Source organism: Caretta caretta, chromosome 7 (assembly GCF_965140235.1).
Source record: "Caretta caretta isolate rCarCar2 chromosome 7, rCarCar1.hap1, whole genome shotgun sequence".
NCBI classification, from domain to species: Eukaryota; Metazoa; Chordata; order Testudines; family Cheloniidae; genus Caretta; species Caretta caretta.
In genome coordinates this window covers 52,426,602-52,449,220 of record NC_134212.1, presented here as the reverse complement: position 1 = coordinate 52,449,220, position 22,619 = coordinate 52,426,602, and the positions used below count along the sequence as shown (strand labels likewise).

At 48.6% G+C, this 22,619-nt stretch overlaps 1 protein-coding gene across 3 annotated transcripts in view; it reads right to left on the bottom strand.

The window, feature by feature from the left end:
- The window catches only part of FANCD2 (FA complementation group D2), a 188,853-nt gene that overhangs the window by 47,243 nt on the left and 118,991 nt on the right, over nt 1-22,619 (bottom strand). For 2 of the 3 annotated variants that reach the window (XM_048858923.2, XM_048858924.2), the window contains exons 34-36: nt 21,932-22,059; nt 19,839-19,938; nt 18,370-18,492 (exon numbers count right to left, since the gene is read on the bottom strand). In XM_048858923.2, the coding sequence (XP_048714880.1) occupies nt 18,370-18,492; nt 19,839-19,938; nt 21,932-22,059 (351 nt within the window). Of the gene's footprint in view, nt 1-15,944; nt 16,616-18,369; nt 18,493-19,838; nt 19,939-21,931; nt 22,060-22,619 lie in introns of those variants that run through there. The other variant, XM_075130658.1, reaches the window with a different exon arrangement.

Genomic DNA, 22,619 nt, shown 5'->3' with positions numbered 1-22,619 from the left:
CAGATAGTTTGGAATAATTTGTGTGGTTGTATTTTGTCATTGGGACTTCATAATTAGTGATTATAAAAAGTGTTATAAAAAGCCAGTCAGCTGTGAACCAGCTGAGCGGCGAACAGCAGAGAGACTTACAGAGGGAGTTTGCCTGGGGAGAGCCCACTGAGGCTTACATCTTGCCCGCTTCTCTGAGTAGTTACTACAACTCCTGAGGAAGCTCATAGAAGGAAGGTAATATGGATGGGGAGTGTTCAGCTGTTGTGACCTGCACTGGATGTGCCATGTTTGTCTTTCTTCCACAGATAGAAGTGACTTTGTCTGTACAAAGTGCAAGCTGGTCTCCATATTGGAAGAGAAGGTTCAAGGTCTGGAGAAACAAGTATCGACCCTGCGTTGCATAAGAGAAACTGAAGATTTCCTGGACAGACGTCAGGATATGATTCTACGGACACAATGTTCTGAAGATTCAGAGCAGGCTGCGCAGTGGGGACAGAAGGACGGTGAAGAAATTTGGCAGCAGTGACCTCCAGAAGAAGAAAGGGGAGCGTCCATGTACCAGCAACGCAGATACAGGTAAGCAACCGTTTTCATGTTCTCTCCACAGGTACTAATGTGGAGAGTGGACTAGATGATACATCTGAGGGAAGGGAACAGAAGGAGAGTCCGCCGATTGGAAGGCATGAGATGCACTGTCCTAGGGATGGGGGTTCCATGACCACCCCTCCCAAGAGAAGGAGGCGGGTGGTGGTGGTAGGGGACTCTCCTCAGGGGGACTAAGTCATCTATCTGCCGCCCTGACCAGGAAAACCGAGAAGTCTGCTGCTTGCCAGGAGCTAGGATTCATGATGTGACAGAGAGACTACCGAGACTCATCAAGCCCTCGGATCACTACCCCTTCCTGCTTCTCCACGTAGGCACCAATGATACCGCCAAGAATGACCTTGAGTGGATCACTGCAGACTACGTGGATCTGGGAAGAAGGATAAAGGAGTTTGAGGTGCAAGTGGTGTTCTCGTCCATCCTCCCTGTGGAAGGAAAAGGCCTGGGTAGAGACCGTCGAATCGTGGAAGTCAACGAATGGCTACGCAGGTGGTGTTGGAGAGAAGGCTTTGGATTCTTTGACCATGGGATGGTGTTCCAAGAAGAAGGATTGCTAGGCAGAGACGGGCTCCACCTAACAAAGAGAAGGAAGAGCATCTTTGCAAGCAGGCTGGCTAACCTAGTGAGGAGGACTTTAAACTAGGTTCACTGGTGGAAGGAGACCAAAGCTCTGAGATAAGTGGGGACGTAGGATACCGGAAGGAAGCACGAGCAGGAGAGCATGAGAGGGGAGGGCTCCTGCCTCATACTGAGAAAGAGGGACGATCAGTGAGTTATCTCAACTGCCTATACAGAAATGAAAGAAGCCTGGGAAACAAGCAGAACTGGAAGTCCTGGCACAGTCAAGCAATTATGATGTGACTGGAATAACGGAGACTTGGTGGGATAACTCACATGACTGGAGTACTGTCATGGATGGATATAAACTGTTCAGGAAGGACAGGCAGGGCAGAAAAGGTGGGGGAGTTGCATTGTATGTAAGAGAGCAGTATGACTGCTCAGAGCCCCAGTATGAAACTGCAGAAAAACCTGACAGTCTCTGGATTAAGTTTACAAGTGTGAGCAACAAGGGTGATGTCGTGGTGGGAGTCTGCTATAGACCACTGGATCAGGGGGATGAGGTGGACGAGGCTTTCTTCCGGCAACTAACGGAAGTTACTAGATCACAGACCCTGGTTCTCATGGGAGACTTCAATCACCCTGATATCTGCTGGGAGAGCAATACAGCGGTGCACAGACAATCCAGGAAGTTTTTGGAAAGTGTAGGGGAGAATTTCCTGGTGCAAGTGCTGGAGGAACCAACGAGGGGCAGAGCTCTTCTTGACCTGCTGTTCACAAACCGGGAAGAATTAGCAGGGGAAGCTAAAGTGGATGGGAACCTGGGAGGCAGTGACCATGAGATGGTCGAGTTCAGGATCCTGACACAAAGAAGAAAGGAGAGCAGCAAAAAACAGACCCTGGACTTCAGAAAAGCAGACTTTGACTCCCTCCGGGAACTGATGGGCAGGATCCCCTAGGAGAATAACATGAGGGGGAAAGGAGTCCAGGAGAGCTGGCTGTATTTTAAAGAATCCTTATTGAGGTTATAGGGACAAACCATCCTGATGTGTAGAAAGAAGAGTAAATATGGCAGGCGACCAGTTTGCCTTAACAGTGAAATCCTTGCTGACCTTAAACACAAAAAAGAAGCTTACAAGAAGTGGAAGATTGGACAAATGACCAGGAAAGAGTATAAAAATATTGCTCGGGGATGCAGGAGTGAAATCAGGAAGGCCAAATCACACCTGGAGTTGCAGTTAGCAAGAGATGTTAAGAGTACCAAGAAGAGTTTCTTCAGGTATGTTAGCAACAATAAGAAAGTCAAGGAAAGCGTGGGCCCCTTACTGAATGAGGGAGGCAACCTAGTGACAGAGGATGTGGAAAAAGCTAATGTACTCAATGCTTTTTTTGCCTCTGTCTTCACGAACAAGGTCAGCTCCCAGACTACTGCACTGGGCAGCACAGCATGGGGAGGAGGTGACCAGCCCTCTGTGGAGAAAGAAGTGGTTCAGGACTATTTAGAAAAGCTGGATGAGCACAAGTCCATGGGGCCGGATGCGTTGCATCCGAGAGTGCTAAAGGAGTTGGCGGCTGTGATTGCAGAGCCATTGGCCATTATCTTTGAAAACTCATGGTGATTGGGGGAGGTCCCAGACAACTGGAAAAAGGCTAATGTAGTGCCCATCTTTAGAAAAGGGAAGGAGGAGGATCCTGGGAACTACAGGCTAGTCAGCCTCACCTCAGTCCCTGGAAAAATCATGGAGCAGGTCCTCAAGGAATCAATTCTGAAGCACTTAGAGGAGAGGAAAGTGATCAGGAACAGTCAGCATGGATTCACCAAGGGCAAATCATGCCTGACTATCCTAATTGCCTTCTATGATGAGATAACTGGCTCTGTGGATGAGGGGAAAGCAGTGGACGTGTTGTTCCTTGACTTTAGCAAAGCTTTTGATATGGCCTCCCACAGTATTCTTGCCAGCAAGTTAAAGAAATATGGGCTGGATGAATGGACTATAAGGTGGATAGAAAGCTGGCTAGATTGTTGGGCTCAACGGGTACTGATCAATGACTCCATGTCTAGTTGGCAGCCGGTATCAAGTGGAGTGCCCCAAGGGTCGGTCCTCGGGCCGGTTTTCTTCAATATCTTCATAAATGATCTGGAGAATGTTGTGGATTGCACCCTCAGCAAGTTTGCAGATGACACTAAACTGGGAGGAGTGGTAGATATGCTGGAGGGTAGGGATAAGATACAGAGGGCCCTAGACAAATGAGAGGATTGGGCCAAAAGAAATCTGATGACGTTCAACAAGAACAAGTGCAGAGTCCTGCACTTAGGACGGAAGAATCGCATGTACCGCTACAGACTAGGGACCGAAAGGCTAGGCAGCAGTTCTGCAGAAAAGGACCTATGGGTTACAGTGGACGAGAAGCTGGATATGAGTCAACAATGTGCCCTTGTTCCTAAGAAGGCCAATGGCATTTTGGGCTGTATAAGTAGGGGCATTGCCAGCAGATCGAGGGACGTTCTGCTGGCAATTTGACATTGGTGAGGGCAATTCCCTCTATTCGACATTGGTGAGGCCTCATCTGGAGTACTGTGTCCAGTTTTGGGCCCCACACTACAAGAAGGATGTGCAAAAACTGGAAAACGTCCAGCGGAGGGCAACAAAAATGATTAGGGGACTGGAGCACATGACTTATGAGGAAAGGCTGAGGGAACTGGGATTATTTAGTCTGCGGAAGTGAAGAATGGGGGGGGGGGGGGTTTGATAGCTGCTTTTGATTACCTGAAAGGGGGTTCCAAAGAGGATGGAGCTTGGCTTTTCTCAGTGGTGGCAGATGACAGAACAAGGAGTAATGGTCTCAAGTTGCAGTGGGGGAGGTTTAGGTTGGATATTAGGAAAAACTTTTTCACCAGGAGAGTGGTGAAGCACTGGAATGCATCACCTGGGGAGGTGGTGGAATCTCCTTCCTTAGATATTTTTAAGGTCAGGCTTGGCAAAGCCCTGGCTGGGATGATTTAGTTGGGGATTGGTCCTGCTTTGAGCAGGAGGTTGGACTCGATGACCTCCTGAGGTCCCTTCCAACCCTGATATTCTATGATTTTTAATTGTAATGTCGCTGATGAATAAGCCTTGTGGCTGTGTAGATCCAGGCTCTTCCACTCTGTCATACGGGATGGTCCTGAAATAATATTGCCTGCCACGTTCATTAACTGTGTCTACCACCAGAAAGTTTGGCTGGGGGTGAGAGAGAGTCCAGCCCTTTTGAAGGGACGTAATATTTTTTATCCACCCTCTGACATGTAGGTGGGATTGTGGCAGGGGTCTGCCAGATAGCTGTGGCGGGCTCCATGATTACAGTATTAATCAGCAGGGTGATCTTGGAGGAGGTCAATGTGCAAAGTATGTCCAAGAGCTTGTGTTGTGATTCAGTGACTTCCTCGAGGGGTATTTGGAGTGTGTCAGCTATCCTTATAAAGAGATGTTGAAACTGTTTGAATTCATTTCCGGTAGTAGGTGGCGGAGGCATGATGATCTCATCAGGCGAGGGAGGAGGGTTGGTGACAGGAATAGCCTCCTGGTTCAGAACCTCCTCTATTTCCTCAAAAGATTGTGAATGGGAAACATCGAGTGGCACCACTGACGCTGGTGAGGAGACTCTAGCGGGGGTTCAGAGTAGTATTGCCTGTACGCTGCCCACAGGTCCTAGAGGGGCCATTGTGGTGGGAAAAGCACTGGTGGAGGTCCCCAAGGATGTCTGTACCATCCCTGGAAATCTGATCTGGGGTGATGCCCAGGCTGCACTTGTGGCTCAGATCTGAAACTGCCTTGCAAAGGTGAGGAGTGTTGGGTTGAAAAAACTTCCCCTTCCTTGTCCTCCTCGCTGGAGGAGAGAGGGGCAGATGTAGCCAGTGGCAAGTGTGGTGGTGAAAATGGCAAAGCACTGTCGGTACCAAGGAGAGGTGACTCAGGTGCCAGGGCTACTGACAGGTCCATAGGTATAAGGAACTATTGTAAGTTTGGTACCGGCACAGATGTCTGCATTTGCTGCGGTGCCAAGAGTTGCTGCGGTACAGGTGCTGACATCAACTGCACTAAGGGGGACGGAGCAAGCTTCGGTGCGATGCATCCTTGCTATGCGGCAAGGAGCCAGCAGGTGGCGTCAGTGCCTTAGAAACTGCAGAGGCACTGAGTATTTAGTTGTTGCCACCAGTGCCTTGGTGGAATGGGCAGTCTTGTCTCTGCCTTCCTTTTTAGAGCCTGCCCACACAGGGTCTGTAGCTTTGACAGTACTGGAAGTCCCTGTCGACTTGTAGGTACTTTGCTGCAGCGCAGTCAGTACTGATGCTGGAGTCAGAGTAGGGGAATGCTTCCTCTTAGACGTGGACTTGGTAGGAGAGGTGTGGGGGGGTGGGGGCTGTACAGCGCTAGTTAATCGCCACTGCAGGTGCGAGACAGGGAGAGTGCACATGCGGCCCACCTACTGCTGTTGAAATTCTGACTAGAGGCGCAGGGGCACGCAATCACCTAAAGTGGAGCACCCACCGGATCTCCCCTTGAAGAAGAACCAGCTGAGATTGAGCTTTGTTTTAGTTCTGGCTGCTTTGGACACCTCCAGAGGCAGTGCCCCGCCATGGACTGCTCCTTTGGCAAAGTTTATGCCAGAGAAACCCGCGCCTGCCAGTACCCCAACCCCAAGGTGACAGTCCCTGCCGGCCTTGATGGGAGGATGATGGATGCCCTGGTGGACTCCAGCTGCAGATAAACTATGGTGCGGAAGTGCCTCTTCCTGGATAACGACCTGATCCACAGCCCAATCCGACTTCGCTGCATCCATGCGGATGTGAAAGCGTATCCAAGCGCTCAACTATCCCTAATGATTGATAGGATAACCTGGCTGATGACTGTGGGGTCGCCCTGAAGTTCCCATCCCTCATCATCCTCGGGCGGGACTGACCGGAATTCAGCCAGGTCCTACACATTGCGACCTTACAGACCGGGAGGGATAGCTCAGTGGTTTGAGCATTGGCCTGCTAAACCAAGGGTTGTGAGTTCAATCCTTGAGGTGGCCATTTAGGGATCTGGGGCAAAAATTGGGGGTTGGACCTGCTTTGAGCAGCGGGTTGGACTAGATGACCTCCAGAGGTCCCTTCCAACCCTGAGATTCTATGATCTATGACTGCCCCAGACCAGCTGGCCTTCAAGGGGGACCCCCTTGAGGATGACTATGAAGGGCCTGAAGGGAGCCTCCCATGGAACCCTCCAGACCCGCAGGAGGGAAGGCTTACCAATGCTCAAGACGACGTTCTGACCCAGCCGGAAGATAAAGACCCCGCTGTTTGTAGGGAAGTGAACTTCAGCTGAGACCAGAGAACGGACCCCACTTTGAGTAGGGCACATCACAGTTGGTCTATGTCAAAGGAGTCACTATAGACCCATGGTGCGCAACCCAGTGGCCACGCTTCAAACTGGATGGTGAATGCCTCTACCAGGTTTCCCAGGACCCTTGCACCCACAAGCCTCGAACCCAGCTGGTTGTACCCCATTGTCACCGATGGGCAGTGTTGAGGATGGCCCACGACTTCCAGGCCGCTGGCCATTTGGGCCAAGAAAAGACCATAGCCTGGATTTTGTCCAGGTTCTTCTGGCGGGGTATGTACCAGGACATTAAGAACTTTTGTGCCTCCAGCCCAGATTGCCAGCAGGCAGTGCCCACAGGAATCCCAAAGGCCCCCCTGGTGTCCTTGCCGGTGATGGGGACACCATTCAAAAGGGTTGCCAATGAACCTGCTAAGGACCCCTTATGAAGAGTGTGGCTGGCTATCGCTACATCCTGGTAGTCATGGTCTATGCCAGCTTCCCTGAGGCTGTCCCCTTGTGGTCCACCACTGCACAGAGCATCGCTGCCAAGCTTCTAAAAATCTTTGCTCGGGTAGGCTTACCTAGTGAGATCCTAACTGACTAGGGAACCAATTTCACCTCCTGGCTGCTTCGTGAAGTGTGCAGTCTTCTAGGGATCCGAAAATTGTGAACCTCAGTTTACCACCCTCAGACAAATGGCCTCATCAAGAGGTTCAATTGGACTCTCCAGGGGGTGTTACGGAAGTTCCCCCTGGAGGAGTTGCGCCATTGGGACCGACTCCTTCCACCTTTGCTGCTTGCAATTCGGAAGCCATTCTATCCAATTCTCCCATTCAAGCTGCTTTATGGGATCCAGCTGTGGGGCCCGCTAGACCTGATGCAGGAAACCTGGGAGCAGACCACATCCCCAGCCCAGGAGCTCCTTCAATACGTCCTGTTACTGCATGAGAACCTGACACGAACCAGGGACCTAGAGAACGAAAATCTGTAGGCTGCCCCGGGGGCCCAAGCCCGAACTTACAACTAGGGAGCCCAAGCACGGATCTTTGAACCCAGGGACTGGGTCCTTGTGTTGCTCCCCTCTGAGGAGTCCAAACTGCTAGCCTGGTGGCAATGCCCCTATGAAATCATCCGCCAAGTTGGCCCTGTTACTTATGAGGTCTACCAGCCAGAGTGACGGATGTGGGGATTGGGGGTTCCCCTGAATGGGGAGACCCAGATTGTGGGTTGCTGCGGTGGGCAGAACCCCTGGGTAAAGAGCTCCGGGGTCCGGGAGGGACACGGAGACCAGTGGCATGAGAGACATCAGCTGGCAGAGGTGCTCCGGGGCTGGAAAGAGCTAATTCCCTGGACAACCAGCAGGAGGCACCACGCCAGTGAGTCGCTGCCCCACCTCAACCCTGTAAAATTACCTTCCATCCTGATTTTACAGAGGTGCTTCTTTTACTTTTTTCTTTATAATAAAGTTCTGCTTTTAAGAACCTGATTGGTTTTTAGTGTCCTAAAAGGGTCTAGTCTGTGCTCACCTTGTTTACCTATTTGGTTGGTATATTATTTTCAAGCCTCCCCAGAAAAGGGGGTGAAGAGGCTTGGGGGGATATTTTGGGGAAACAGGAACTCCAAATGGTCCTTTTCCTGAATCTTTGTCTAACTCACTTGGTGGTGGCAGAAGAATTGTCCAAAGACAAGGAAGGATTTGTGCCTTGGGCAAGTTTTTAACCTAAGCTGGTAGAAAAAAGCTTATGGGGTCTTTCATGAGGGACCCCACATCTGTACCCCAGAGTTCAGAGTGGGGAGGGAACCCTGACAGAGGCCTTCACCCAGACATTCACAGCAGTACCGGGGCAGACCAAGCTGACACCCCACCCCGCCCAGGGAGGTAGTTTGTTTAAACACCCAACCTCTCCCACTCCACCTGTGGAACAAGAGGTCCTGGTGATGCTGAAGCTAGGGGGTCATAGAACAGTCGCAAAGTGAGTGGTGCAACCCCACTGTGCTTGTCCCTAAGCCAGACTGGACCTGGTGATTTTGTAATGATTTCTGGAGAATTAATACCATTTCTAAATTCGACGCATGCCCAATGCCCCAGGTAGACAAACTCCTTGACCATTTGGGTGAAGCACACTATATCACTACTCTGGACTTGACGAAGGGGTACTGGCAGATCCCACTGGACCAAGGCTCAAAGGAGGAGACAGCCTTCACTATCTCCAGCGGGCTCTACCAGTTTACCCATATGTCTTTTGGACTCTATGGGGCCCCTGAAACCTTACAGTGGTTGATGGATCACCTGCTCCAGTCACAATTTGAGTGTGCTGCGGCCTACCTGGATGATGTCATGATCTACAGCCGTCACTGGGAGGAGCACCTGAGCCAGATGGTGGCAGTCCTACGGACCCTCTGAGCCACAGGACTGATGGCTAACCCCAAGAAATGCTGAATTGGCTACCAGGAGACCACCTACTTGGGGTACGTCCTGGGACAGGGGAAGGTGTGCCCCCTAGTCGGGAAGATCCAGGCCATTCAAGAACACCCCGCCCCAACCACAAAGAAACAAGTGAGGCAATTCCTGGGGCTGGCAGGCTACTACTGCCGCTTCATTCCCAACTCTCCCTTGATTGCTGACCTCCTGACGCAACTCCTAACAAAGGACCAGCTGCAGCACATCCACAGGTCCCCCGAGTGTGCCGAAGCATTTCAGACACTAAAGGACCATCTCTGCCATGAACCAGTGCTTTATAGCTCTGATTTCTCTTGTAGTTTTGTGGTCCAGACCGATGCCACGGCAGTGGGACTTGGGGCTGTCCTCTCCCAGACCCTCGATGGAGAGGAACATCCCATCCTTTACATTAGTTGAAAGCTCTTCCCCCAGGAACGTAACTATTTGACCATTGAGAAGGAGGCCCTGGCAGTTAAATGGGCTGTGGAGGCCCTTCAGTATTACCTCCTGGGTCATGCCCCTCTCAAGTGGCTCCAGACAATGAAAGACACCAATGCAAGGCTAACGAGGTGGTATCTCGCCCTTCAACCGTTTCCATTTACCATACAACGTAGGGCAGGAAAGGAGAATGCAAGCGCTGATGGTCTCTCCCAGTTGGGAGAGGGGGATCATACCAGCCCCAGAGAGTGGGGGCTGGACTTGACGGGGGGAATGTAGTGAGGGGATGTGGTTTCCCTCCTTGATGGACAGGGAGAGAGCCACAACCGCCCTCTGGTGGGCAGAGCCAGGACACCTGCAGCTGCCCAGCCGGAAGCAGAGGGGCGGCACAGGAACCGGAAATATAAAAGTCGGGCCCTCCAGCTCACTTGGAGAAGAGCTGCTGGAGGAGCAGGGCATCTCCCACCTGCAGCTGGAGCTTGGACCCGACAGAGGCCGCTACAGTGCCAGAGACCCAGAGAGACTGCCAGAGCTGGCAGGCACCAGAGACCCGGAGGAGCTGTTGGGGCTGCCACTAGTCATTTACACTAGTGAGACAAATGGCGACCCTGGAAACCAGGTACCCCCGAATGGGAGTGTAGGAAGGAGCCCAAGGAAGCTGAATAGGGCTCAGCTGTGTTACTCACTGCAAGCTGGCCAGCATGTTGCGGCTGGATTCTCTGCTGACCCAGTGGCGGACCACTCCGCCACTGTTAGAGCCCTGGGCTGGGACGCAGTGGTGACAGGTGGGCCGGCGTCTCCCTACCCCCTGCTACCCCACCTTTAGGTCAAGAGGCCTGCGTTGGTCGTCGTCCACCCGAGCTAGGGCACTGGACAGTTTTGCTGTCTGCTTCGCCAGGGAACTGATCCCCCTAGACTGCTGTGTTGCTCTGCCCTGACTCAAGGCCAGAGCCCCTTAACTGTTGGTGCCCTGCCCTGCTCGAGGACCTGGGTCCCCCTAGACTCACTGCTGCTCTGCCTGACTGCAGGCCAGAGCCCTTAATTGCTGGCTGCCCTGCCCTGTCTGAGGACCAGGTGTCTCAGACTCAATTGCTGCCAGGCGTGGACTGCAGGATTAGGCCTACTAACTGTCGGCTAATTCCACCCTGAATTGAGTTGCTCCAGAGGCATTGTAGCAAGGGGACGTGGCCTCCCTCCTTGACAGATGGGGAGAGAGTTGCGACTGCCTTGCAGTCACTCACCCTACTCTGCACTCCCACAAGTCACAGCGAATTTGAAGAAAATCTGTGCATGCATGTGGATTTTAGAGCACTTGGAAGCACTATCCTTTAAACATGAAGGATAGAGGGTCGAAGGAGGGAAAGGGCTCCTCTACACATGTATCAGCAGTTTAAGAGGCTCAGAGGGGTGTGAAGTGACCCATTCATCTCAATGTGATGTTCTCAGCCCATGAAGATGATAGAGCTGGGAACAATAGCTCTGAGATGTGTAAACTGCTCCATTTATCTCCCCAGGTATTCCCAATCCCTCCTGAGTGCTTTAGAACAGTGGTTTTCAAACTTTTTTTGCTGGCGACCTAGTTGAAGAAAATTGTTGATGTCCGCGACCAAACAGAGCTGGAGATGAGGGGTTTGGGGTGTGGGAGGGGCTCAGGGCTGGGGTGTGGGCTTTAGGGTGTGGGAGGGGGCTGGAGTGCAGGAGTGGGTCAGGACTCTGGGATGGGGGTGCAGGCTCTGGGGTGGGGCTGGGGATGAGGGGTTTGGGGTGCAGGAAGGAGCTCTGGGTTGGGGGGGGCTCAGGGCTGGGGCAGGGGATTGGAGCATGGGCTTACCTCGGTCAGCTCCCGGTTGGCGGCACAACCTGTCCTGGCACTGTGGACCACACTGGCACTGCACCCCAGAAGCAGCCAGTAGCAGGTTTGGCTCCTAGGAAGAGGTGCTCAAGCGGCTCCACGTGGCTCTCGCCCACAGGCGCCACCCACCCCAGCTCCAATTGGCCAGGAACCGCCTAGGAGCCGGACCTGCTGCTGGCCGCTTCCAGGGCAAAGCGCGGTGTCACGACCCGCAGTTTGAAAACCACTGCTTTAGAACCTGTGAGAGGTAAGCAGTATACTGGTTCTCAGCACCCCACTCAAAGGGGCAGGACTTCTAGAGATCCTGGCTCACACAGGGCTGGAGAGAAAGGTTCCAACCTCTGCAGATGGGCATGGGCCCCCCAGACCCTGGCACACACACAGAGGGCAGCGAGAATGGCTCACTCCCCCAGAGGCGAAAATACCCACCTTATCCCAGATCATATGAGAGGAGCAAGGGGGGGGGCTTAGACCCCACTAAAGCAGCAAGAATCCTCTAGATAGGGCACACGCAAGAGGGGAGAGTGTGAGGCTGACAATTCTTCCCCAGTTCCCCTACCACTCAGCCCCAGACCCCATCCCTCCATTCCCTCTAACCTCCAAGCCTCCCTCACCTGAGTACCCAACCTCTCTCTCCTCCCCTACCACTCAACCCAATTTATCCCCCCTCCCTTCTTGCAGCCACAACCTCACTCCTATGCCCCCTAATTATCCCTCCCTTCCCAGGAAGCATTCACATGTCAATTTCTACTTCCCAACATTTTTGGGAGTGTAGGGGGGTTGGGGTTCATTGGCAGAGTTGGGGGGTGCACAGGGTTGGGATGCAGGACTGGAGTGCACTGGCAGAGCTGGGGGTGCTGAGGGGTTGCAGTGCACAGTGGTTAAGATGCATTGGCAGAACTATGGAGTGCATGGAGTTGGGGTGCAGGGTGGTTGGGATTCACTGACATGCAGTGAGAATGCAGTGAAATCATTGAGGACTGGCAAAGTTGGGGAGCAGAGCGAATGGGTTCACAGTAGGGATTCACTGGCAGAGCTGTGGGGTGCAGGAAAATTGGGGTGCAGTGTGGTTGGAGTGTACCAGCAGGCCTAGAACTGCAGGGTGGTTGGATGCACTGACAGAGCTGGAGAGTGCAGTGGGGTCAGTGTGGACTGGCGGAGTTGGGATGCAGAGCGAAGGGGTTCAGGGCAGGGGTGTACTGGCAGAGCTGTGGCGTGCACGAAAATTGGGGTGCAGAGTGGTTGGGGTGTACTGATAGAACTGGGGCTTTAGGGTTGGGGATGTTGGGATGCACTGACAGAGCTGATGGTTAGGGGTGGTGGGGTCCACTGACACAGCTGCAGGATGTACAGGGGTTGGGTGTACTGGCAGGAGTGCAGGAAGCTTGGGTGCTGGGTGGTTGGAATCCACAGGCAGAGCTGGGGGCTAGGTGTACTTGAGTCCACTGCAAGAGCTGCAGGGGTCCACTGGCAGAGCTGGATGGTGCCATGCCTACCTCAACTAAGTCCCCAACCTAAGGTGGGTAGAAAGCTGGCTAGATTGTCGGGCTCAACGGGTAGTTATCAATGGCTCCATGTCTAGTTGGCAGCCGGTATCAAGTGGAGTGCCCCAAGGGTCGGTCCTGGGGCCGGTTTTGTTCAATATCTTCATAAATGATCTGGAGGATGGTGTGGATTGCACTCTCAGCAAATTTGCGGATGATACTAAACTGGGAGGAGTGGTAGATACGCTGGAGGGGAGGGATAGGATACAGAAGGACCTAGACAAATTGGAGGATTGGGCCAAAAGAAATCTGATGAGGTTCAATAAGGATAAGTGCAGGGTCCTGCACTTAGGACGGAAGAACCCAATGCACAGCTACAGACTAGGGACCGAATGGCTAGGCAGCAGTTCTGCGGAAAAGGACCTAGGGGTGACAGTGGACGAGAAGCTGGATCTGAGTCAGCAGTGTGCCCTTGTTGCCAAGAAGGCCAATGGCATTTTGGGATGTATAAGTAGGGGCATAGCGAGCAGATCGAGGGACGTGATCGTTCCCCTCTATTCGACATTGGTGAGGCCTCATCTGGAGTACTGTGTCCAGTTTTGGGCCCCACACTTCAAGAAGGATGTGGATAAATTGGAGAGAGTCCAGCGAAGGGCAACAAAAATGATTAGGGGTCTGGAACACATGAGTTATGAGGAGAGGCTGAGGGAGCTGGGATTGTTTAGCCTGCAGAAGAGAAGAATGAGGGGGGATTTGATAGCTGCTTTCAACTACCTGAAAGGGGGTTCCAAAGAGGATGGCTCTAGACTGTTCTCAATGGTAGCAGATGACAGAACGAGGAGTAATGGTCTCAAGCTGCAGTGGGGGAGGTTTAGATTGGATATTAGGAAAAACTTTTTCACTAAGAGGGTGGTGAAACACTGGAATGCGTTACCTAGGGAGGTGGTAGAATCTCCTTCCTTGAGGTTTTTAAGGTCAGGCTTGACAAAGCCCTGGCTGGGATGATTTAACTGGGAATTGGTCCTGCTTCGAGCAGGGGGTTGGACTAGATGACCTTCTGGGGTCCCTTCCAACCCTTATATTCTATGATTCTATCTTGCCTGCCCTACCATTCATCCCTTTCCCCTTCGCTGCAATCCGAAACCCTCCTTTCCCCCACTCCTCCATTCCCTAATTACCCCTCCCTTCCTAGGAAGCCTTCACAGTAGCAGAGAAAGATATAACATGACCAAATAACTGGATGTTGAAGCTAGACAAATTCAGACTGGAAATAAGGTGTACATTTTTGACAGTGAAGGTAAATAACCATTGGAACAATTTACCAAGGGTCATGGTGGATTCTCCATTACTGACAATTTTTAACTCAAGATGGGATTTTTTCTAAAAGATCCGCTCTAGGAATTATTATGAGGCAGTCCTGTGGCCTGTGTGTTATTACAGGAGGTCAGACTAGATGATCACAATGGTTCCTTCTGGCTTTGGAATCTAAGAATCTATTAAACATGTCTAGTTCTCCCTCCCCCCACCAAATACTGTGTTTACGTTGCCTCCAAAATAAAACTGCAACCCACAATTCTCAAATTGTAGCCGATTTCCAGCCACTCAGTCCAAACCTCCTTTTGTCTTCAGTGAGAGCTCATGTATAACTTATCTTTTGTTATGTTAACTGAAGCATGAGTTCAAAAGTATCAAGGACTAGTTCACAATCATCATGTTCAAGGAGGTCTGTGATACATCCAGTGATCAGCACCTCTCAGTTTAACAGTACAAGGCAGCAGAAGGAGAATGAAGGTAACTTACCTGTAATTGAAGGTTTTTCAAGATATGTGGTCCCTATCTATATTCCATATGTATGCATGCACTCCATGTGCCTGAGTCCAGAGACTTTCAGTAAGCAGTGTCCATTGGACTACACATGTGCAGTTGTTCTCCTGGTGCTCCAAACTGAGGGCACTAAGAGGAGTTGCAGACCAATGCTTCTCCACTTCCTTTTCTTACCATGAATTTGGTCAAAATCGGCAGCAGAGGGGCTGAGGGTAAATAGTAGATCACAGATAGGGACCACACATATCAAAGAACCTCCAGTTACATGAAAGTAACCTCCATTTCTTCTTCAAGGGCTGGTCCTTATTCCACCTTTGAGAGATTAGTAAGCAGTAGTCAAACAGCAGATGGGTGCAAGGATGTAGATGGTATGGGCATTTGTAGTACTGATGATCGCACAGCTGTATCTGCAGTAGAAGTCTAGACCAATGCATAATGTCTTCTAAAGGTGTGTATGGAGCTCCAGGTAGCCACCCTACATATATCTAGTAAGGGTATGTCTCTCAGAAATGCTGCAGAGGTTGCTTGCACTCTTTTGGAATGGGTGCTCACACTCGGGTTGGGGGTAGAGTGTGAGCTAGTTGGTAACAAAGGATGATGCAGCCCAAGATCCACTTAGAGAGCTTCTGTGCAGATAGAGCTTGATGCCTTGATCACTCTGCTATGGTGATTTTAAAAATTTGGTATTTTTCTAATTGCTTTTGTTCTCTGTAGATAAAATGTCACTGCCTGTCGGAGTGAAGAAAAATACAGAGTGAAGAAAAATACCACTAAGAGGATGATTTGATTTACGTGAAACTCCGAAATTACTTTAGGGATGAATTTTGGGTGGAAGCAAAGAGAGACCTTCCCTTTATGAAAGATGGTATATGGCAGAGCTGCCATGAATGCCCCCACCTCTCTCACCCCACTAGCTGATGTGATGGAGACGAGGAAGGCTACTTTCATCAAGAGATGGGACATAGCTAATGGTTCTAAGGGAGGTTTGCTGAGAACTGAAAGGATGTGATTGAGATTCCAGACAGGTTGAAATGGTCAAGAGGCCCAAGAACCAGGATTGTTTCGGCCTGCTGGGTGAAATAAGGATGACCGGAGCCCTGTTTTGATGGATCATTGGCAGGACTTGTGGTATTAGTGGGATGAGAGGGAAGGCATATCTGAGGTGGTCCATCCAGGATAGCAGCAGAGCATCGCCCTTTGAGCTGCAGCCCAGAGCTTTTCTGGAGCACTACAGGGGAACTTCTTGTTCACCTGTGAGGCAAAGAGATTCCAAAATGGTGCTCCCCATTGGGTGAAGATCTAGTTCAGAAAGAAATCATGAATCTCCCATTCATGGTCTGTTGAAAAATATCTGCTGAGACTGTCTGCTAGGGAGTTCTGTGCACCTGGCGGGTATACTGCAGATAGGCTTATGTGATTTCTGATTTGCCAGTTCCAGAGGTCCAGTGTCTTTACACACAGGGAGAGGGATCTTTTCCTCATGTGCTTGTTTATGTAGAAGACAGTTGACATAATGTTGGACATTACCTGGATGTGTTGGGATTGGATGAGCGGAATGAAAGTGTTTGCAGGCCCTACAGACTGACCTTAATTCCAGAAAGTTGATGTGCAAGCTGACCTCCTGAGGGGTCCAGATGCATTATGCAGTGTGATTGTTGAAAAGGGCTCCTCAGCCTAAGAGGGGAGAATCTGTGATGACAGTCATCTTGGGTATTGGTGGGAGGAAAGGAAGTCCCACCCAAACTTCTTCTGGGTATGTCCATCAAACAAGAGAGGCCATAACGATGGCTGGAATTGTTACTCTGGCATTGACAGTTGTCTTTGTCTGGTGAGTAGACAGAGTGAAGCCAGGTTCACAGGCAACAGAGATAAAGCGTGGCAAATGGTGATATGTAGGTGCATGAGGCCATGTGCCCTAGGAGGGAAAGACCGATCCTGACAGTAGTCCAAGGTCACTCATGGCATGCAATCTCTTCATGGAAAGATAAGCTCTTGCTGTAGTGGAATGCAGTGTTCCTTCTGTGAAGTCTATGGACCTCGTGGGGGTCAAAGTGAACTTCTCATTGTTGACACAGACTCCCTGGGAAGACAGTAGACAGAACAGGAATAGGGTCACTGACTGGACTTCTCTGCTGAACCTGCCTGTCAGGAGCCAGTCGTTGTCATATGGAAAGACAGTAAGCCATTTCTTTTCATCCAAGCCACCACCACTGAAAGCACTTTTGTAAAGACCCTGGGTGCTGTAGCTAGTCCGAATGGGAGGACTGTGAGTTGTTAGTGGTCTTGTCCAATGAGGAACCTTCTGTGTGATAGATAAATGTCTATATGAACATAAGCATCTTACATGTCAAGAGCCACAAACCATGTGCCCTATTCCAGAGAGGGGATTATTGATGCCAATGTGACCAGGCAGAATTTTGATTTTCAGATAAATACATTTAGTTGGTGTAGATCAAGAATCAGTCTCCATCCCCCATTCTTTTGGGGGACCAAGAAATATGTGGAGTAGAATCCCTTCCCTTGATGTTGGGATGCAACTGGTTACAAGTATATCCTGATTCTGGTATGTACATCCTGGTTCATCAAAAAATGTCATGTAAGGTATCAAAGGAAAGTTAGTGTAACACATTTGTGAGTAGCACTGCAAAATTATGTACCTCTCATCTCAGGAGTTATGTATCTATATTGGAAAGATGTTCTTATAGTTTGTATCTAAGTGCTAACCCCAGCAGAGGTGAAAAACTGATTTCCTGCCAGATGAGAGATGTTTGTCCATCTATCTGTTGAAATGTAAATCTAGTATTTTCTCATCCACAATCAATCACCAGTCTGAGCTAAATGCAGATGAAGAATAGTGAGATTTAACAGAAAGAGACCAGAGAAGGAAAGAGCCTTTGGGGGTTAGGGGGGGCACTTCAAAGGTTTATTGGACTATAAATGGATGACAAGGAAAGCACCCTAGTCTTCTTGCATCTAGGAAGTAAACTGAGAGCACGTTTATATTCATGAAAATGGGATCTCAACCAAGCTTGGTTGAAAATGCTACAAAGGACATTTAGGATGAGCTAAACTTATTTAGCCTGGAGATTAGTCTGTTAAATTTAGTCTCACAAAGCGTGTTATACTTGTGTTTTATAAGTAACCAGTTGCTTTCATTATCCTTACTCACTATGTCTTAAATCTTGATCTTGGATAATAAACTTATGATAGGTTTCAGAGTAACAGCCGTGTTAGTCTGTATTCGCAAAAAGAAAAGGAGTACTTGTAGCACCTTAGAGACTAACCAATTTATTTGAGCATGAGCTTTCGTGAGCTACAGCTCACTTCATCAGATGTATACCGTGGAAACTGCAGCAGACTTTATATACACACAGAGATCATGAAACAATACCTCCTCCCACCCTTACCAGCAGGACAGTGGTAGTGAAGCAAAAGCAAGTGTCCCTCTCACTGGAGGCAGAAGGTAACAAAATGACTCAGCCTTAGGCACCCTGAGAACCATCACAACCGTACACCACCACTACCACCCAGACTGGCCATCAGCACTCAAGGACTGACTGCCTTATGTTCATCTATTAGCATTGGTTCAGGGATAATAAACTTAACCCTGCTCTGAAGCATGGTGGAAGTCTGTCACTGGCTAAAGCTGACTTTGTACAGATTTAATGTGCACTGCTAAGAAAATGCCTAGCAGTTCCCAGATGTATAAACATTACTAGCGTGAAACCTTAACATAAAACAAGACAGACCAGACAATAAGAGATCTGAATATCGGAAGCCAGTGATTGCTATTGTGCAGCACATGAGATTCAAGGTCTTTGTTGATGTTATTACCTGGTCAGCGTGGGGTAAGTTGAAGAATATCCATCATTAGCAGAATTAATCAGCTCTGGGACCCCAACACTGGAGATGTCTTCCACAGCTTTCAAGATGTTGTCTGTGTGCTCCATATATACACTGAACCCAAACATCAGGATAACAAGTCAGTACATGTTATGCAGGGGCAGGACAGTAGCTTCCATTACAAATCCCATTCCTGACTTCCCTCTAGCCAAACTGAGTTACATGTCATTGAAAATCATTGACTTGAACCTGTGCCTTTCTCCCTTTTTCTCTAGCTCATCAGCAGCTGGTTATAGTCTCCCCTGCCACAACCTTCCAGAGAGTTAGAACTCCTTAAACTGACATGGCAGCTACACCTGAAGAAATAGGTTGCAATTAAGCAAAAATATTGACAATTATCTGTTGTGGTTAGTTTTCCGTCAGTCCTGCTCCCACTGATCTCAATTAGAGCTTTTTACCATTGTCTTTAATAGAAGCAGAATCAGACACTATACTGTAGCCCCTTTACACTGCCAGAATGCATATATACACATGCACACACACACACGCATGTGTGTTGGACTGTATTGACAAATTCGGTGTAGAAAAAACAGAAGGCTTGGGGGTCTTTCTATAGCCGAGGTCTAACAGAGTTTTTCCTTTAACTCAAGTGGTAGAGGCTTGTGTTTCTGGAACTATAGGTACAGAGTTCTAGGCCTGGCTCCGCAGGTGTATGATCTAATGCAGAGAGGTGGATCATAGAATCATAGACTATCAGGGTTGGAAGGGACCTCAGGAGGTCATCTAGTCCAACCCCCTGCTCAAAGCAGGACCAATCCCCAATTTTTGCCCCAGATCCCAATGGCTCCCTCAAGGATTGAACTCACAACCCTGGGTTTAGCAGGCCAATGCTCAAACCACTGAGCTATCCCTCCCCCGATGCCTCTTCATATTTAAGGTTGCAACTGTGGTATCAATATAAGGCTGATTTTGATCCCCTGCTAACTAAAAATAAAATTCTTCATACTTTCAGATTTGTAGGTGCAGTTTCACAGACATCTTGAGAAAGCTTTGATGATATTGATTAACATCCTTTTGAAAGTAAAAGATTTTTAAATGGCTGCTTTTGAAACTGCATTTTCCAATAAGTAGTTGCACAAACATCAGTTTCCAGACACAGTTTGCACATCCTGTAGGATTACTGTTCGCTTCCTGTCTTATTTGTCTTAGGAGGAAAAAAATAAGGTTATGAAAACTATTCCAATCTGTTTTTCAAGAACTGTTTATATTTTTTCCTGTTCCCCACGCCTGACAAGGCTTTCTGGAGAAGCATTTCAGCACATTGTGCACTGGATACTCTTAAAGAACCCCTTGGTTTGATCTAGCCAGAATACCTTAACAGAAACTGAGACTAAAGCTGTTTATGAAGAGAGTTTGCTCTCAGAAACCAAGTTACTGCAGCAGAAGCAAAGCATTCTTACCAGACCAGAGTGTGCAGTGCATCACTGAACTGGCTACCCTTCTCTCGCATGCCACTAGGCTGCATCCACGACTGGCAGAGGAACTGCTTAGCAAGTGAAGCTGTCAAAGATAAGCAATAAAATGAGGAGGGGCCTGGATGTGTTTTGTCTCACTGAGAATACAAGCATCCAAGATAATTTTCTTCTCCCTCATACAAATGCAGGATAGCCGAATGCTTCTGGCTAATTACAATGTAATTCCACTTCAAGCAGATACTATATTCTCCATACAGGTGCCTGCCAAAGTGCTAAAGCTGAGGGAGTTGGGAAAGGCGTTTTCCTTAGAGATCATTACTCACCACACTAATGAGATTTATATACAAGTCTAGTGAGCTCTTGGCCTGTACAGTGGTTCTTACTGGAGTCATTCTCTCTTTGTCCATTCATGTCTGACAATGCTACAATGGGTTTCCTTTCCTTCCTCTGGTCTGTGGAGCCAGAGATCAGTTTTTCCCTGCTGCAGGGGCTAAGTGTCACCCCCTTGGGAAACCAGAAATGAGGTTTTCCAAAGCTGATATACAAGTATTAACTCAAATGTTAGTGCACCGGTGACAGGTGAACTTTCCCTTTGGCCACAGCATTTTCATATTAATTTGAACTGGCAAATTTACAGTTTAGAATTTTGTAATCAGAAATAATTGTTTTCCTCCAAAGGCTGCATCTGCTTCTCTGACATAAATGGCCAAAGAAAATAAATGATCAGGTAAGAGTAAATTTTTCATCGTTATTCCTATTGTTAGGGGACTATAGAGCCCACACGCAGGCCGCACCCTGAGATGCTCCCATGTCTCCGGGGTGAGCCACCTTTACCCTTTCTTGTTTTTTAATGTTTATCTTTTAGTATGTGTTCACGTTTTCTAGCAGTAAGGGAAGCCATGGTTGGGGCATGTCTGGACATGCTGGGTATGTGCCTGTCACAGGGCGCATGAGTAGCCTAGAGTATAGATGAGTGTGTTAAGAGCTTCTCTGTGTGGTGTGTAGTGCACTAGTGACATACTCTAGACAGAGAAACAGATTCATCCGACTGCAGTTGGTATGCCTGGCTGGACCATCCAGCAGGGAGTGAGATTTTACTTACTTGCAGTATTGTAGCCTAGGATCATATAGTTAGGTCCTATTGTAATTTTCAATAACTTGTTAAAACCTGCTGAGTGTCTCTCAAACTTGACTGAATTGCTCTGGGGGAAGGGCAATTTGTAACACTATCCAGGGCAGACAGTTCACCCCTACATTCTCTCCCTGGGATGAAGTAACTGTGTATAATTCTAACTAGTTTTGTGGATCTGAGACACCGCTAGAATGCAACACTTTACAGAGAGGAGCCTGCAAACTTGCACTCTTAGCTTTAGCTGTATCTGGTGAACATGGGAAATGAAGGCCAGCAAGTTTCCTTGCATATTCCTTGCAAGAAGATCTCTCAGCCCATGTGGCTACTGTCCCCGTTAGCAAGTGAACTCTAATCAGCTTGCAAGAGCTGCTCCTCTTGCTTTATTAGGACTTGTCTATAGTTTTTCTAACACTTTACTGTAACACTTTACTGTATAGTGTCAGGAACAGAAATAGTTAAAGTGGAACATCCCAATTGGGATGCACTTATACCACTATAGTTTATTCTCGTTAATGTATGTGAATAAGCTATACTGTTACAAGCACCTTTATAGTGGTACAATTGTGCCGACTCCAGTGGTTGTACCAATTTACTTTTATCAGTAAAATTACCCCCCTAACCAAAATAGTTCAGTCAGGATTAAAACTGTGTGCAGAATTAGGCTTAAGTTACACGCTTCTTCTCAGCCATCTTGCCTTTCAGCCATCATTTCTCCTTACTGAAGAATGATTAAAAAACCAAAAAACTAATAGAACTGTACACTGTTTTCTTGTGTGACTGACATATAATAAAGCAGGTGGTAAAGAGCTTCCAATACATTTAGTGTTATTCATGTTAGCAAGTTTTCTAGACTGCCTGGTGAGAAGCCAAAGCATTACAGATAAAGGATAGCCAAAGCATTACAGATAAAGAACCTGTCCAGGAAAAGAGGTTCTGCACACATTACCTATTTTATCTTTTTTCCAACTGGCCACAGGTTTTTCAGCAATGACAATCAGGAGCTGAATGAGGGTAAGTGCACACTGGAAATTGGGAATGCTGTGCTGGAAATTCAGCAAGTAGTGAAAACTCTCGCTGTGGGTGACAGGAAAGAAAAGGGATGAAGACATTGCAGATATGTCACATATATACACAGAAAGAGAGGAAGTGCCAGCCCAGATCAGACCCTGAGATCCTGCTAGCCTGGCATTCTGTCTCCAATGGTGATCAGCACCAGATGCCTCAATACAGTAACTCCTCACTTAAGGTTGTAGTTGTGTTCCTGAAAAACGCTATTTTAAGCGAAACAATGTTAAGCGAATCCAATTTCCCCATAAGAATTAATGTAAATGGGGGGGTTAGGTTCCAGGGAAATGTTTTTCACTAGACAAAAGATTATATATATATATATATATATATATATATATAAATAATACACACACACACAAATATAAGTTTTAAACAAACAATTTAGTACTGTACACAGCAATGATGATTGTGAAGCTTGGTTGAGGTGGTGAAGTCAGAGGGTGGAAAAGGGTGGGATATTTCCCAGGGAATGCCTTACTGCTAAACGATGAACTAGCACTCGGCTGCGCCCTCAAAGGTTAACACATGTTGTTAATGTAGCCTCACACTCTACAAGGCAGCACAAA